The sequence below is a fragment of the Hyaena hyaena genome, unplaced genomic scaffold, assembly GCF_003009895.1.
Source record: "Hyaena hyaena isolate Hyena2069 unplaced genomic scaffold, ASM300989v1 scaffold_819, whole genome shotgun sequence".
NCBI classification, from domain to species: domain Eukaryota; kingdom Metazoa; phylum Chordata; class Mammalia; order Carnivora; family Hyaenidae; genus Hyaena; species Hyaena hyaena.
This window is the reverse complement of record NW_024081453.1, coordinates 749,123-763,558: the sequence shown is the minus strand read 5'-3', so window position 1 is coordinate 763,558 and position 14,436 is coordinate 749,123. Positions and strand designations below refer to the sequence as shown.

At 45.3% G+C, this 14,436-nt stretch overlaps 1 protein-coding gene across 1 annotated transcript in view; it reads left to right on the top strand.

Annotated features, from left to right (window-relative positions):
* Positions 1-79: 79 nt before the first annotated feature.
* Positions 80-14,436, top strand: part of OSTF1 (osteoclast stimulating factor 1) — a 57,749-nt gene continuing 43,392 nt past the window's right edge. The window contains exon 1 of the mRNA XM_039219463.1: positions 80-296. Coding sequence (XP_039075394.1) covers positions 263-296 — 34 coding nt within the window. The 5' untranslated portion in view covers positions 80-262. The remainder of the gene's footprint in view (positions 297-14,436) is intronic.

The following is a 14,436-nucleotide window of genomic DNA, read 5'->3' as shown; positions in this document are numbered from 1 at the left end:
GCTCGGCGGCCGGACGGCGGCCACTTCCTCGTCGCCCGGCCGCGCGCTCGGGAGGCTCCGGCGGCCGCGGGGCGGGGCTCGGCGCCGAGCGGCTCTAACTGCGTTCGCCAGTCTGACGGCCCAGGGTGGGCGCAGGTCCTTGAGGGCGCACCGCTGCTCAGCAGACAAAAAGAAACTTTGGGGCCCCCGGAGTGCCGGCTGGCGGGGCGTTCGGTTGGCTTTTCGTGCTTGGTCTTGAGGCTCCGCCGCTCCAGGAAGCGCGATGTCGAAGCCGCCACCCAAACCGGTCAAACCAGGTAAGAAAGGTGTTCGCCGGGTGCCCTGGCCGCCGGGGTGCCCTGCGCTTCCTCTGCCACTTGGCAGGGACCCGGCCTGGAGCCTCGCCTTCAGAAGCCGAGCCACCCGGATGGGTCGCTTTGTTGCGTCCACTGCGGGGAGGGAAGCCTTTTGGACCGCAGGAGAATTTCCAGGATTTTTTTAAAAAAAATTTTTAATTTTTTTTTTTTTTTAAAGAGGAGTCGCCCTCGATTTTGCAACATTGTCATTCGCTGCAACTTTCTAGTGAGTGTGATGGCTGCGTCCCATGGAAGCTTCACTGGAAGACAAGGCTATTGCCCCTCTTAAAAAAATACATATATGTATATATGCCTTGACATGGTCTTTTAGCCACTTCCTCTTTTTTTTTTTTTCTTTCCGTGTGTGTCACTGTCAAGTTAGAGTTCTTGACCGGCCAGAGCAGAGCGAACGGGAAGTGCGCTGCTTGCAGGGTGGGGTGGGTTAGCGAGCGTCCTTTGGGACTTTACAGAGGAGCCCCGTTTGAAATTGACCCCGGGATCTCGGAGAAAGTGTTTAGAAAAACTCTGTACCCTGTCTCGTGGCGAGAAGAATCTAGGCTGCGGTAGAGTAATCTCGGCTGTTGCAGTTCGGGAGTGTCACTTGATCGTTCTGGACAAGTCCTTTGCCTCCACTCCCCCAGTGAATTTGCGGGGCTCAGCTGGAGAGGGCGAGATTCCTAAATTCCTCAAAGCAGTGCTCTCCGCCTACAGCCCCATTGCATTTTTGATTCTATTCTTAGAATATTTTCTGTGATATGGGGAAAGCAGAATGTGAAAGGGGCTGACGTATTTCAATTCAATACTGTAACAAACTCGTGCATTCATTTGGTGAGTAATTACGGAAACATAGGAAATAGAAGATAAATGGCCCTGATACATTCTCGGGTTTTTTTTCTTCCAGTCTCCTGTAACTTCAGTATAGCATGAGCTGAAATGTATGTATCCTTTCACATCAAATTTAGAAATAACCTTGACTGAGAATACTATACCTCTCAGGGTTATCTAGTTTTCTTTCTTTGCCCCCATACAGTGGAGTTTCAAGTCATTTTATTTGAAAATTATGTACACACTCATATCTGTGACAGCCATTCACCGAGGACTTAAATTTGTCTGGTGGGCAGGGTGTGAAGAAGTTGCTGGGACTTTGGCTTTGCTGTGAGCAAAAATGAGGTGTGGCTGGTGTTGCATTCTGTGTTTCTTCATAAGTGGAATCTGGTGAGGAGCTTGCATTTTAAGAGCACGTGTAGGAGGTAGCAGCTTTCTAAATTCAGATGTAAATCAGGACCTCAAGTATCCAACAAAGCAGAATTGTACTTCGGTAGCTCATAAAAGTACTTTATTTTAAAGAATGTCCTGAGAAGTTGTTCATGAGCATTTTCATCTCTCTAGACCTTTAAGTGATGCCCGGGCTGCAGCCAGAATGTGTGAGTGTGTGCATGAGTAGCGGGGCAACTCAGGTTTGACTGAAGGATCCACTGCTACCCTTGGGGATACATTCCCACAAACCAGTTTGTTGTCGGACCCTGCTGCTCTGTCCTCTTCAGCAAATCAGGAAGCCCGTGTATGACAGAGCTTTGACGCCACACTGATTTTTTAATAGGATCCAAAGTCAAGGTCACCATAGAAATCGGTTTGTTAGTTTGCTAATTTACAATGAGAAATGCTACTTTCAGTCAGACTTGAAACATTGCATGGCCTGGGGGCGCCTGGGTGGCCCAGTCGGTTGGGCGGCCGACTTCGGCTCAGGTCTTGATCTTGCGGGTCGTGGGTTCGAGCCCCGCATTGGGCTCTGTGCTGACCGCTCAGGGCCTGGAGCCTCTTTCGGATTCTGTGTCTCCCTCTCTCTCTGACCTTCCCCTTCTCACGCTGTCTCTCTCTCTCTCTCTCTCTCAGAAATAAAAACAAAAAAATAAAAACAAAAAGAACATGTTAAAAAAGTAAAAAAAAAACAACATTCCATGGCCTGGCTTCATCGAAAACAAAACTGCCCTGTTATAGGACCGTGTGCCAGGCGCTGATCTAATCACGTTACAAGTATTAACTCATTTACTTCTCACAACAACCCTGTTGGGTCAGTATCATTATTGTTCCCATTGCACAGGCGAGGAAATTAAGGCAAGGCACAGAGAGGTTAAATAACTTGCCCAAGGTCAGTAGCCGGGTAGAGCAGGGCAGGATTAGCACCCAGATCTGCCTGGCTTCAGAATCTTCGTTTCCTAGTCGTAATGCTATTCTGCCTTTAACATCACCGTGTTAAAGACCGTTCACCTGCACGGTCTTGCGTATGGTAGAGCTGGGGGTGGGGGCAGAAAGGAAAGTGCCTCTGGTCCCCAGTCAGATATTCTGATCACAGATGCCTATGAAAGTGACCCCCCTGGCTGACTGCATGTGAGGAGAGTGGTGTTGAGCTCTACTTTCTTGTCCCGTAGGCAAGATGCATGGGTGAAAAATGTCTGGAGCAGCTTGAAATTAGGGGTAAGGGGGTTGCATTTAAGTTTTGGCTTCTTGGTTTGTTTATACCCTGCCTCATCCCAAATGTTAAGGCAAGAAAGGACCATGTAGAGGGAGGGAAGAATAACAAGAAGAAACCAGAGGAAAAGTTAGCTTACAGACGTGCATGACGTAAGGTCCTCCAGGGTTTCTTTCTTTTCTTTTTTTTTACAAATAGTTTATTGTCAAACTAGTTTCCACATAACACCCAGTGCTCATCCCCACAAGTGCCCTCCTCCATGCCCATCCCCCCTCCCCCCCACATCCATCAGTCCTCAGTTTTTGTCAGCATTCAAGAGTCTCTCATGGTTTGCCTCTCTCCTTTTCCCCCACCATTTCCGCACTTCTTCTTCCCCTTGGTCCTCCGTCAAGTTCCTCCTAATCCTCCTATACGTGCAAACATATGGTATTTGTCCTTCTCTGCCTGACTTATTTCGCTCAGCATAACACCCTCAAGGTCCATCCATGTTGCTACACAAGGCCAGATTTCATTCTTTCTCATTGCCATGTAGTATTCCATGGTATAGATAAACCACATCTTCTTGATCCATTCACCTGTTGATGGACACGTAGGCTCTTTCCATGTTTTAGCTATTGTGGAGAGTGCACCCCCAGAGGTCCTCCAGGGTTTCTAAAGGCTGGCCACAGATTTGGCTCTCAGCTTCCGGCATAAAGATAAAAGATCAATTATAAGATTCCTACTCGTCATAAAATTAAAATGTACTGCTTGCTCCGAGGAGAGTTATTTTGATGGCACTGAGATCTGAGATAAACTTCCCTTGGGTTCTTTCGAAGTGTTGGAGTGAACTGGACATCTCTCAAGAAACACAAGTGGAACGTCATGGGAGTAGTCCCTCTAGCTTCCTGCAGAGCAAGACCCCAGCAAACCAGCATGGTCAATTCCACAGGCAGCGCCAGAGGCAGGGGAGCTAGGTAGGGGGGCCGTAGGACTTAATGGAAGATTTTAGTAGCAAGAGACATTAAGCTATAATGTCGGTAGTATACCTATTGCGATGATTGACATATGTCCCATAAGGGGACCATTTTCTTTTGCTCCTTTCTGAGGTGACACCAGAGTTTGGGTTTGTAGCCACATCCGAAATTCATTTGCTAAACATTTTTTAATATATGCAGCTAATATTTTAGGCCTTGTGCTAGACATTGGGGTTCCAAGGAACGATAAAAGAAGGTCTCACCCATGGAGGTGTCGAGCCTAATGGGGGAGATTTATGTATCTCAGGCAATATCTTAGATTGACCTCTATCTATAATTGGATGGCTGATCTTACCCATTTTGTTAAGAAAAATATAATTAAAAATAAAAAATTAAAATAAAAGTAATATGTTTCTTCTTTTTTTCTCCAAATCTCAGAATATATATTTTTATTGTAAAAATTTAGGAAATATATGTAGAAAAACAATATATAAAAATATAAATATTATCTCTGCCTGTCTAGTGATTATCATTCTCCAAATCCATTTTGTTCTAAAAAGAAAATACAGTTATCCTCAGAATGGTGTCTCAGTTTCAGTTTTAAGTGTTTGGCTATTGATTGCCTTGTTTCCTATAGTCAATATACTGTCGCCTACACTCTGCATGATAAATCAGTTGTCAGGGCGCCTGGATGGCTCAGTCGGTTAAGCGTCTGTCTTTGGCTCAGGTCATGATCTCATGGTTCGTGGGTTCACTGGGCTCTGTGCTGACAGCTCAGAGCCTGGAACCTGCTTCGGATTCTGTGTCTTCCTCTCTCTGCCCCTCCCCCACTTGCGCGCGCGCGCGCGCGCGCTCTCTCTCTCTCTCTCTCTGTCTCTCTCAAACATAAATAAACATAAAAAAAAGGAAAAATCAGTTATCACATTTTGACTTTTCCTTGCTTATTGGTTTCTTTTTATAGGGTCACTTTTGGCCACTCAAGGTCTGTCATTGAAACTCTCCCTTCTCCCCATGGGCCACCATCGTACTCAGTCATGACTTCATAGTCTTGAGCTCATTCTTTATGGGACCCTCTTACTTCTTTGGGACCAGTGTAGCCGCTCAGTTTTATAAATACAGCACTTAGTGTTCTTTTCAGCCATCCTCCCAAGCCTTGCTGTTCAATTAGGGGGAAGCCACTAGGCCCTCAGAGTGAAGAAGACAACTTGTATTCTCACAAAGACTTTTTCAAAGAGACTTTATCCTGAGACTTTATTCTGTAAAGACGGGTCAAAGGATATTGAATGTTGGACTAGAATCGTCTCTTTCTAAGCCAGTTTGATAACCCTCCACTGTAGTTGGAAGCCTGATGTCTGACCTTGACCAATTCTTTTAAATGGCTTATTGATTTTGGTGTTGGAAGTAAAGCAGCATAAATATTTTATGTGTCTTATGAAAATAAATCTGTGGGGCTTTGAAAAAGCAAATGTCAGTATTTGGGGTTCTTTCGTATTTACAGTAAAAACATCATGAACTTCAAAGATGTCACACAGATGCTACTTATGTAACACTGTTGAGAGGAAAAAAGTCTTCATCTAAAATGATCTGAACTTCTGTGTATTTTTCCCCCTCTGGATAAATGAATTAGTCAAAGGTGAGAGTGTGGGGTTGGCTGGAAATATGCGCTTGAATAGTTTCCTTCATAAACTTGATGCTGCATTTATACCTGGTGGCAGAATAAAGTTTGGAAAGCATTTTGAAAATTCCAGAATGAGGATGATGATGATGATGATGATGATGATAGTTAACATTTATTTGGCCCTAAGTATCCGGTACTATGCAAAGCATTTTATATGTTCAATCTCATTTAATTTTCTAACTTCCCTGTAAGGTGGGTCCTAATATCCCCATTTTTATGGGTGAAGTAGGACTTAATGAGGTTAACTAAACCACTTAAGGTCTCAAATCTCGGAAGTGGTGGTTGGTTTGACCTGAGAATGGAGCACTAGCCTTAAGTGCAAGCTGTGTATTTTGGGCAGAGAAATCTATGAGGATTCCATTAGATTGGATTTTGTTTCTTTTTTTAAGCGTTTTTCACATTTATTTATTTTTGAGAGACAGAGCAAGGCAGACCATGAGGCGGGGAAGGGCGGAGGGAGTCATAGAATCGGAAGCAGGCTCCAGGCTCTGAGCTGTCAGCACCCAGCCAGACGCAGGTCTCAAACTCATGGACCCTGAGATCACGACCTGAGCTGAACTGAAGTCCGATGCTTAAGTGCTGAACCAGCGAAGCCACCTAGGCGCCCCAAGGACTGGCTTTTGTTTCCAGCAGCCACCTTTATTAACTTATGCAGTTGCATTATTTGCATCTGTGTTGTAGAACTCTCCTCTTTCAGTGCGTCCCTATTAAACTATCAGAAACTTTTTGAGAGTAGAATAACTTTTATTTCCTTGTAAAGGAATTGTTGTTTCCTTGTAAAGGAGATTAATTGTTTGCAGCAACTAAACTTTTTATTCATGGCAAATACATAAAAGGTCTTGATACATAATAAAGTCTTTGTTTGGAAGAAGGGGTAGGCCGGGGTTGGGTGCATCTTCTAGCTACACTATAAAGCAGCAAAGGCTGGAGGCAGTAGCCATCAGTACCACTTCTGGAAGTAGTGGTGTCCCCTCCATCTTGTGTTTCAGCATTCACACAGCTTGACTCTGGTGTCACTAGTGCAGTGAGCTTTTCTTCTTTTTCTAATTTTTTAATGTTTTATTTATTTATTTATTTATTTATTTATTTATTTTAGAGAGAGAGAGAAGAGTAAGAGCAGGGAAGGGGCAGACAGATAGAGGGAGACACAGAATCTGATGCAGTCTCAGGCTCTGTGCTTCCTGACGTGGGGCTCGAACCCACAGCCCCACGAACTGTGACATCATGACCTGAGCCGAAATGGGATGCTTAACCGACTGAGCCACCCAGGCGGCCCTGCAGTGAGCTTTTCTGACAGACCTGTGTAAGGGAGGAAAAAAATCTTTCCTCTACCTTTTTATGTTCTGTGTCTGGGTCCTGCAAATTAAACGGACAGAAAATCAGATTAACAGGAAGAAAAGGCACACAAAATTAATTGATGTTTTCAGTTTTACCTGCAGAGGGGCTATACACAGAAGAAGTGAAAATTCAAGAAAGGGGTTGATTTGGACGCTTATGTGCCATTTTGGAAGTGTGATACATAGTGGAGAAGTGACTAGACAGAGGAAAGAGAGGTTTTGGTTTCTAGGGGTACTAAATTATAGAAAGGTAAATATGGGGAAGTAATTGAAGATAAGGGTTATTTTAGTAAGGTTTGTTTATGCAGACACAACTACATGTCATCTCCATCTCTAATAATAAAAGTCTTTCCTGTACGGGGACAGAACTCCTTCATAAAGGAAATTTATGCCCTGCTTTTAGGTAGATGGGGAGAAGGCACAGAGTTCTTCCTGTGTCTACATTTTCGCAGTTGCCTTCAGCTCCAAATTATCTGTATGCCAAAGTGGCCTACTTTGAGGTGGCATATTCTGATCCCCTTCACCTCATACTTCATGTCAACGTTATACTCAGTTGTTTAATGCTCAGGGGAAGACAAAACACGTGAAAGATAGAAACGGAGAGGGAGAGGGACGGAGAGACAAATTTCAGCGGGCTGATGTGAGCCGTTACATCAAGATTTTCTATCAGCTCATCAATCATACTTTAATAAAGCTGAAAAAAAAGAAAAGATGACCAAAACTTTAAAGGAGTTCGAGGGAAACCTTATAGGTAACAGTATAGAGAGAGCTCCCTGGTTCTTTTGAATGATCACGTGATATTGCACTGTATCTGTTTAACCAGACCTGTATTAGATCGTTGCACATTAGATTAGAGCATTCGATTAGAATGCTCTTTTAGATTGTTTCCACATTTAAATAGTTACAGCAGCCTTGCTTACTCGGTGAGTAGATCCACAAGAGAATGTTCTGGCGGTCCGATTGTTGAGTCAAAGGATATGTGCATCGTCATTTTCATCGACATTCCCGAAATGCTCTCCTAAAAGTTTGTACCAGTTTACTTTCCTACCAAAAATGCGTGCGCATGCTTTAAACAGAAAGATTACAGCGCATCAGAAGGGAGCCAGGAATCCAAGGGCTGGGAAGTCCAAGACAGAGAGTTTTGTGGAAGCTCTGGGTGTGTCACCTACGAGGGGAAATTTAAGCAGAGTCTAGAATGCTGAGTAAGAGTTTGCCAGTCAAAAAAAGAAGCGAGAAACGTCATTTGACTCGGGCACCATGAAATAACGTGGTATCTCATCTAAGCTTGGTTTGCCGGACTGCTTGGAGCTGAGCCCCACTCTCCCAGAGAAGCCAGGGGACTTGATCTGCACACGTAGGAGTGTGAACTGGAGAAATTTGTCCCGAATTAAAGAGAAAGCCATTGGCCTGGAGTAACAGATTGTGGAAACAGCACTGCTCCCCGCAGAAAGTGAGACTGTCCGCATGCCAGCCCTCTGCGCGTATCTGCTTGTATTTGTCAGGATGTTAACAATGGCTGTGAGTGTTTGGAGTGCAGCCAAGTGTTAAGGAGGGTCACAGCTTACAGCTTAGAAGTCGCTGAAGTCACTGGTGGGACTGCTGTGGAGACTTCCTCTTAAGGAATTCTTGCCAGTCATTTCCCACTTTATGCTTGGACTTCTGTAGAATTTTTAGAAAATCACAAAGCAAATTCCTCACCTGACTCTTGGCATAGGAGTTGGGGGAGAGTTTTTTATTTGTGGATTTGATTCGCATGGGATTTAAAAACTCATAAGCATCCCTTAAAACCTGATAACCTGCTTTGGTTTAATATTCTTGGGACCAAAGGATGCACTGAATGTGGTCCTTTCCTAGTCTCCGGATTTCCAGGGAGCCTGAGGCAGTTTGAAGTTCAGGTTAAGGAAATTCAAGTTAAGGAAGACTCTAGAGACCTACCTCAGTTTATTCTCCTGCTGGAGGGTCTGTCTCAGGCCCCCTTACAAGGATCTGAAGGCAGCCTTGAAGTCTTTGTGAGATCCCTTTAATTCAGGGATTTTGCTTGGTCTGACAAAGTCATGGATTCTCTTAAGGGATTCCCTCATCTCACAGGAGACACTTGAATTGACTCCCTTGCATGAGACAAAGATTTGGTTTCCACCTGGAGAGTATTCTGGAGTGGCTGGGTCTTCCAGAAACCTCCTGACCACAACCCAACGTGATGTGGGGGGACACGCCTCCAAGTCCTCACTCCCGAGCACAGGTGGGGTCGGCCAGGCTGGGCGAAGCCCCTCTGGCCTTTCGGCACATTCGGCACATTCGGCAGGTGTCTGAGAGCACAGAATATCTTCAGTTTCCTTGTTTGACAAAACCAGACTCTTCTGACTCTCTCTGAAATGTTGCCTACCCAGGTTTACAGGATCTTGCGGCTGCTTTTCTGGCCTGTTGTTTTTGATGAGTCAGTACAAGTTTGTTGACCGTGGCCCTGGGAGGATCTGAACAGGAGGTATTCTTGCCGGTTTCTTAGGCAGGAAACTGGCTGTGAAACAGTCATTGCAACAGAAACCTGTCCCTCCAAAGTTCATTTTCTTTCTCTTTGTGTTTTTTAAAGTTTATTTATTTTGAGAGAGAGAGAGAGAGGAGGGGAGGGGCAGAGAGAGCGGGAGAGAGAGAATCCCAAGCAGGCTCCACACCATCAGTGTGAAGCCAACACTGCTCAGACTCACCAGCCGTGAGACTGTGACCTGAGCCAAGATCAAGAGTAGGAAGCTTGGGGCGCCTGGGTGGCTCATTCGGTTAAGCATCCGACTTCGGCTCAGGTTGTGATCTCACGGTTCATGAGTTCAGGCCTCATGTCGGGCTCTGTGCTGACAGATCGGAGCCTGGAGCCTGCTTTGGATTTTGTGTCTCCCTCTCTCAGGGCCCCTCCCCTGCTTGCACTCTGTCTCTCTCTCTCTAAAATCAAATTAAAAAAAAAAGTAGGATGCTTAACCGACTGAGCCACCCAGGCACCCCCAAATTTCATTTTCTTAATACTATGTCAAACTTGACATTGTTCTCAGCCTTGTTCTTCTGTTAGGGAATAAGTCATTCTCTTTATCCCTCTGCACTCAGGTTCTAAATCTGAGTCACCCACACAGCGGCCGACCAGAACCTGGGCCTGTGAACCATTGAACCATGAAGTAGGAGTCACTGCCTGGGGTCACTGTCCACTTCCTCTTTCAGGGAGCCTGTCCCAGTGACAGCCTTGCCTCTAGTACTTGCCTGATGCCTTCCTACTCTCGACGACCAATTCTGTACCTAAGTATTGGGGCTCTATGGTGTGCCCAGGACTTGGCACTGGCTTGCTGGGAGCTCTGTCCTCCGCAATGGGCTCAGGCCCATTTTCTGATTTTTGGTTGGTACTAGGTGTCTCTGGTGTCTTGACATCTGGTCTTGCACTCTTTTGTGTACTGGCACGGGGAATCTGCGCCCTAGTTTGCCCCGAGTCCTTGTCATTGGTCTGCTTTTTCCCTGCTTGGGACACCTGCTCCATGCCACGTGGACCTTTTGCCAACACACCTGTGTCTTTCCAACGTACTATGACCCTAAGATTAGTGTGGGTCCCTGTCTACTCTTGAATGGATTTCCCCTTGGTCTCCATGTTCCAGAACTAACCTTTGGCAGACCTGAGCGTCACAGCCAACTGTTGCTTACGCTCTGATTATTGTACCTCAGAGGATCAGGGCCACATGTCCAGAGAGCCTTCCAAGAGTATCTCTGCTCAAAACTGTCCCGGTTTTCCTCTGAAGTCACTTGGAACTTGGTTTCTCTGACTCTTTAATTCCACAGGGCTCTGGGAACAAACTCACTGGTTCACATGTGATGAACAAACTGACCTGCAGGCTTAAACGAGTCACTGATTGGTCAACATCTCCTTCCCCAGGGTGCTTACATTAAAAGATAAGATTAGTTAAACACCAGATTCCGGTCTACGGCCATACCACCCTGAACGCACCCGATCTCGTCTCATCTCAGAAGTTAAACACCAGATTCCTGAAAGGAATTCTTTTTTCAAATGAACTCCTCTAATGGTAGGACTTCAGGCATAAAGACAGGCTCATAGGGTGATGTTATTACCAAGCTGTGATTTGGAGGAAGCGGAGGCAGGATATAGTAATGGGCGTCTGGGTGGCTCGGTCGGTTCAGCGTCCCACTCTTGGTTTCTGTTCTGGTTGTGATCTCTTGGTTCATGGGATCGAGTCCCACCTCGGGCTCTGTGCTGACAGCGCGGAAGCCTGCTTGGGATTCTCTGTCTCTGTCTCTCTTTCTCTGTCTCTGTCTCTCTCTCTCTCTCTCACTCTCCCCCTCCTCTGCTCATGTGCTACCCTCCCCCCTCAAAAGATATAAATAAACATTTATAAAAGAATATAGTAATGGAAAGTGGACATTAGTTAGGAAATAAAGTTCTGGCCCCCATTCTTTTATTGCCTTGCTGGATTAACCTTGACGAGTGAGGCCATACCTTGCCTGGTCCAGGGTTTCTTCATTTGTTTGTAAGGGTTCATTGCCTTAGAGCAGCTTTTCAAATAATTCCCCGCATTTCTATATCATTTCATCCTGTGTTCGTTATGGAGCCGTGGGACATTGTCAGTGGGTCCTCTACCCACTGTGGTGTTCTCAGTGCTCGGTGCCAGCCAATTGCCCGCAGATGGAAGGATTCGATGCTTGAAGGGCTTTTCCCACATCCAGATTTCCATGACAGAGAGAGGGGAAAGGATGGGGAGAGGGCTTGGGTGGAGACATAATATATTCTTAATTAGACCTGATCTGATTTCACTTAGACTGTAGCTACACTGGACGGTGCGGTTTGTTTTTGTTTGTTACTGTTTTTTTTCCCTGCAGTTGCCTAGAGGCATACTACATCAGGGTGGCCCTGCAGAAATGTGTCCAGTGACAGTCTGATGGCAAAAATAAATAAATAAGTAAATAAATAAAAAATCAATTTTTGTTCCTGAATGGCTCTTGGGACTTTTATGTTTGAAAAATATATAAAGTCAATTATAACTCAGTGGCATCAACTCTGTAGATTTGAGATCTAAGAATATATATTCTGCTAATTTTTTGAAATTAAGTCTCCGTGCAAAATATTGTTCTCCCATCTTGTTTTTTCCTGTCTGCTTTGGAGGTGACAGTGTTAAGCCGTATATTCAAGTTCAGACCTTGCTTTGTAGCAGTTTGCATATTTCATTCCAGGCAGGAGGATTTTCAGTGCTCCTCTTTAGAAGAGGGACAGTTCTTCCATCAAGGGAGTTCTCAGCCCACCGGTCACCTTGTACATTAAGTAGGGCTCAGACAGAAAGCAGAAGCCAGGGTGCCTGGGTGGCTCAGTTGGTTAAGTGCCTGAGTTCAGCTCAGATCAAGATCTCACGGCTTGTGAGCTCGAGCCCCACGTTGGGCTCTGCGCTGATGGCTCAGAGCCTGGAGCCTGCTTCGGATTCTGTGTCTCCCTCTCTCTCTGACCCGCCCTCTGCTGGCACTCAGTCTCTCAAAAATAAAATAAAAACATAAAAAAATTAAAAAAAAGAAAACAGGAGCCGCCTTCTTTGTTTTTAAAGAAAACAGCATTTGTATACACCTAGGGATATCATGATAAATTTAAGAACATAGCGTTGTACTGATTGGAATAAATGTTGTTATTATAATTTTAGAGCTAAAAATTTTTTTGTTCATAGTTAAAAATTGAGTATTAAGGCTCTACTAAATGTCTTAAGACCATAGGTAAAGCCCTGGGGTTTGTTAGACCAGATGATGAGAGAAGGCAGGTTACTTCTGTAGCTGGATAGGGAGCACTGAAGGAGAGCAGATTCCTGGCAATTATTATGAAAGCCTGCAATTTACATAACCCACTGCATATTGGTGGGGAGCCACCATCCTAGAGAGCGCCGGGCTTTCCCTCTTCTGTCCCTGTGGACAGGGGTTATTTTCACTGTCATCCCATCCACATTGTAAACAGCAAATGTTTCTGCAGGCTCAAAGATTTAGTAGGGGATGAGGGTTTTCCTAGACGTTTTAGGGCAAATTCCAATGTCTTTATCCCCTGCCTTCCCTCAACCAATGACCCCATGTTCATAAAATGATAAATGATCATCTGGGCATCCATGAATGAAAAGGAGTTAACAACACACACAAACACACACACAAATCCATGAACACCTTGCAACCTCAGGAGTGGATGTGAAAGTGCCCTGAGCCTGAGGTTTTAGTCAAAGAATATAAGACCCTCAGGAGGCACCTGGGTGGCTCAGTTGGTTAAGTGTTAGACTTCAGCTTAGGTTCTGATCTCATGGTTTATGAGGTCGAGCCCTGCATAGGGGTCTGTGCTGACAGCTCAGAGCCTGGAGCCTGCTTCTGATTCTGTCTCCCTCTCTCTCAGACCCACCCCCGCTCACACGGTGTCTGTCTTTTTCAAAAAAAAAAAAAAATTAAAAAAAAAAAAAAGACCCTACGGAGTGTATTATCACAGCTCCTGCCCAGGCCTGGAGTGGAAGGGAGATTTTCGTCAGAACGATCCTGTAATTACCCTATTTTAATTACAACCCCAGAAAACCACAGCTTTTCATTTGTCTGGCCTTACCGCTCTCCAGGGGAAATCCAACCCCGTTCTCCTTCTTCCTCCTCCCAGCGTCTGATCTGCTGTGGGAAAATACCTGAGCATTTCTTTGGGTTAACATCCATTCTCCCCTGGCCTTTTGTGGGAGGTCCTTGGACTCCTGGGGTCTTTCCAGGCCTCCAGGGCTGTGTCTCACCCCTCCTTTCAAACATGAACAGTCTGGACTTAAGGGACCAGGCAGGTTGGGAGAAGAAACTGATCGCCTGGGTCGTCCTCCCTGCCTGGGCCGAACCTGCGGCCGGCTGCCAGGTCTGGCCCTGAAATGGCCGGTGAGCGGAGCTCCAACCAGGGCATTAGGGCCACCAGGCCAGGCGAGGCTCACCACCTGCATGATCAGAACCAGACCCTCAGGAACATGCAGTAAACCTTGTGAAGGAGCACCGTTGTCTGTCTTGAGAGAGGATGCAAGAAGGGAATAATTTCCAGCTTAGAGGCTGTTGTATTCATACGTACATGATCTTGGAAGAAATGAGTACTTAGGCATCTTGTTGGTTTCCTACCGACGGCCTCTCTGAACCCACTCTGTTGTCATCGGTTCTGTTGTAATTTTGAATATGGGCTTTGGCAGAGTTTCGTGTCTGTGCTGCGGAAGAAAATCTAAGTCCTTTTGTTTTCTGAACAGAGAGGAGCTCAGTTCAGGGTATTGCTTATGCATTGCCCTCTCATTAGTTTCTCCTGCTGTGTTTGATAATATTTCTCATTCATCCAGAGTTTGTGTTGTTATATGAGAGTTCTGGCATTAACGTGAAATAGTAAAATGGCCTCAGCTACAGATCTGGCCCCTGTGTGCCCGTCAGGTAAGCTTCAAGTGAACACCTTGCTTAAGTTCCGTCCACGTCTCCAGAGATTTTCTTTTTTTGTTCTTAGACACAGTCTTTGTCCCTATATCAGGACATGTTTTTGTCCCTATATCAGGTTTTAAAGGGGTGTTTAAAATAAAAGGAGACTTTTTTATATCATGTTGTCTTGCTAGCATGAGTCTTTTCTTTTAATGTTTATTTTTGAGAGAGAGTGAGACAGAGACAGAGACAGAGC